At 45.3% G+C, this 1,068-nt stretch overlaps 1 protein-coding gene across 1 annotated transcript in view; it reads right to left on the reverse strand.

Moving 5' to 3' along the window:
* The window catches only part of LOC102215336 (synaptojanin-2-binding protein-like), a 2,430-nt gene extending 1,461 nt beyond the window's left edge, over positions 1-969 (reverse strand). Inside the window, exons 1-3 of the mRNA XM_005752780.1 lie at positions 810-969; positions 539-634; positions 360-429 (exon numbers count right to left, since the gene is read on the reverse strand). Coding sequence (XP_005752837.1) covers positions 360-429; positions 539-634; positions 810-876 — 233 coding nt within the window. The 5' untranslated portion in view covers positions 877-969. The remainder of the gene's footprint in view (positions 1-359; positions 430-538; positions 635-809) is intronic.
* Positions 970-1,068: the final 99 nt, after the last annotated feature.

Raw genomic sequence — 1,068 nt, forward strand, 5'->3', positions numbered from 1 at the left:
TCTTAATAAGTCTTATTTTATAGTCTTAATTTCTTAATTTATAAACTAAAGAGCATTGAGGCGACTGTTGTTGTGATTTGTTGCTATATGAATAAAACTGAACTGAATTAGATAAAGTAGCTGATAATACTCCACCCTCTTGTCCAAATATGGTCATTTTTACTCAAAAATGCCAACATGTTGATGACCTTAAAGCAGATGTTGAGGCTGCAAAATTTCACGTGCAGCATTCACATAAAGTGTGATGGACACCAACACTCTGCAGTCCGTGCAGCTTCACAATTCAAACAGTGCAAATAAACAAGTGATGCGAGACCGCCATGCTGCATTTTCTAAAATACCTCAACAGTGAGACTCACCTCTCATTGGTCACCCCTATCAGGCTGATGTTATTGACATCCAAAATCAGGTCACCTGACTTAAGCCGACCTGGAACAGAGAGTGACAGACAGACAGACAGAGAGAAGGCAAAGTGAGGGACGATAACAGTGTCTGTTAACAGTAACCGATCCACAAAAAATACCAGAAGAATAGCTACCATCCAGAGCGGCCAGCCCACCAGCGATCACTCGCTTTATGTAGATACCAAACTCCTCTCCTGTCAGCTCTCTGTAGCCCCCAATTATTTTAACACCTGTGAACACACACAGATGAGCTCCAGTTAAAAAAGAGCCTGGCTTTCAGGCTGTACTGGCTCTTCATCTAGTTGTGACAGGCGATCGCAGCATTTTCAGATGCTGAGCTGCGGCTGAAGGAGGAGCGGTTAATAAGGACTCAGAGGTCAGTAAGGTCGAGGGAAAGATGCTCACCGAGTCCCTTCTTGCAGTCGCAGAACTCCAGCCTCTGTACGGCTCGGCTGATGCCGTGTGGGCCCATGATCGTCCTGGCAACAAGCAAAAACACAACAGATTTAAACACATATCAACATCCTCCCTCAGCCAAAGCCCCTCTCGCTCTGTTTCCTCAGAGCGCCGCTGCACAAAATAATCAAATCATCACAGGATTTTGGCATTGTCTCCCTCTCTCCCTCCCACCTCCACCCGGCTACGTCCAACCAATAAAATCTGT

Source organism: Pundamilia nyererei, unplaced genomic scaffold, assembly GCF_000239375.1.
Source record: "Pundamilia nyererei isolate P.nyererei 1_Seehausen unplaced genomic scaffold, PunNye1.0 scaffold00379, whole genome shotgun sequence".
In the NCBI taxonomy this organism is placed as follows: domain Eukaryota; kingdom Metazoa; phylum Chordata; class Actinopteri; order Cichliformes; family Cichlidae; genus Pundamilia; species Pundamilia nyererei.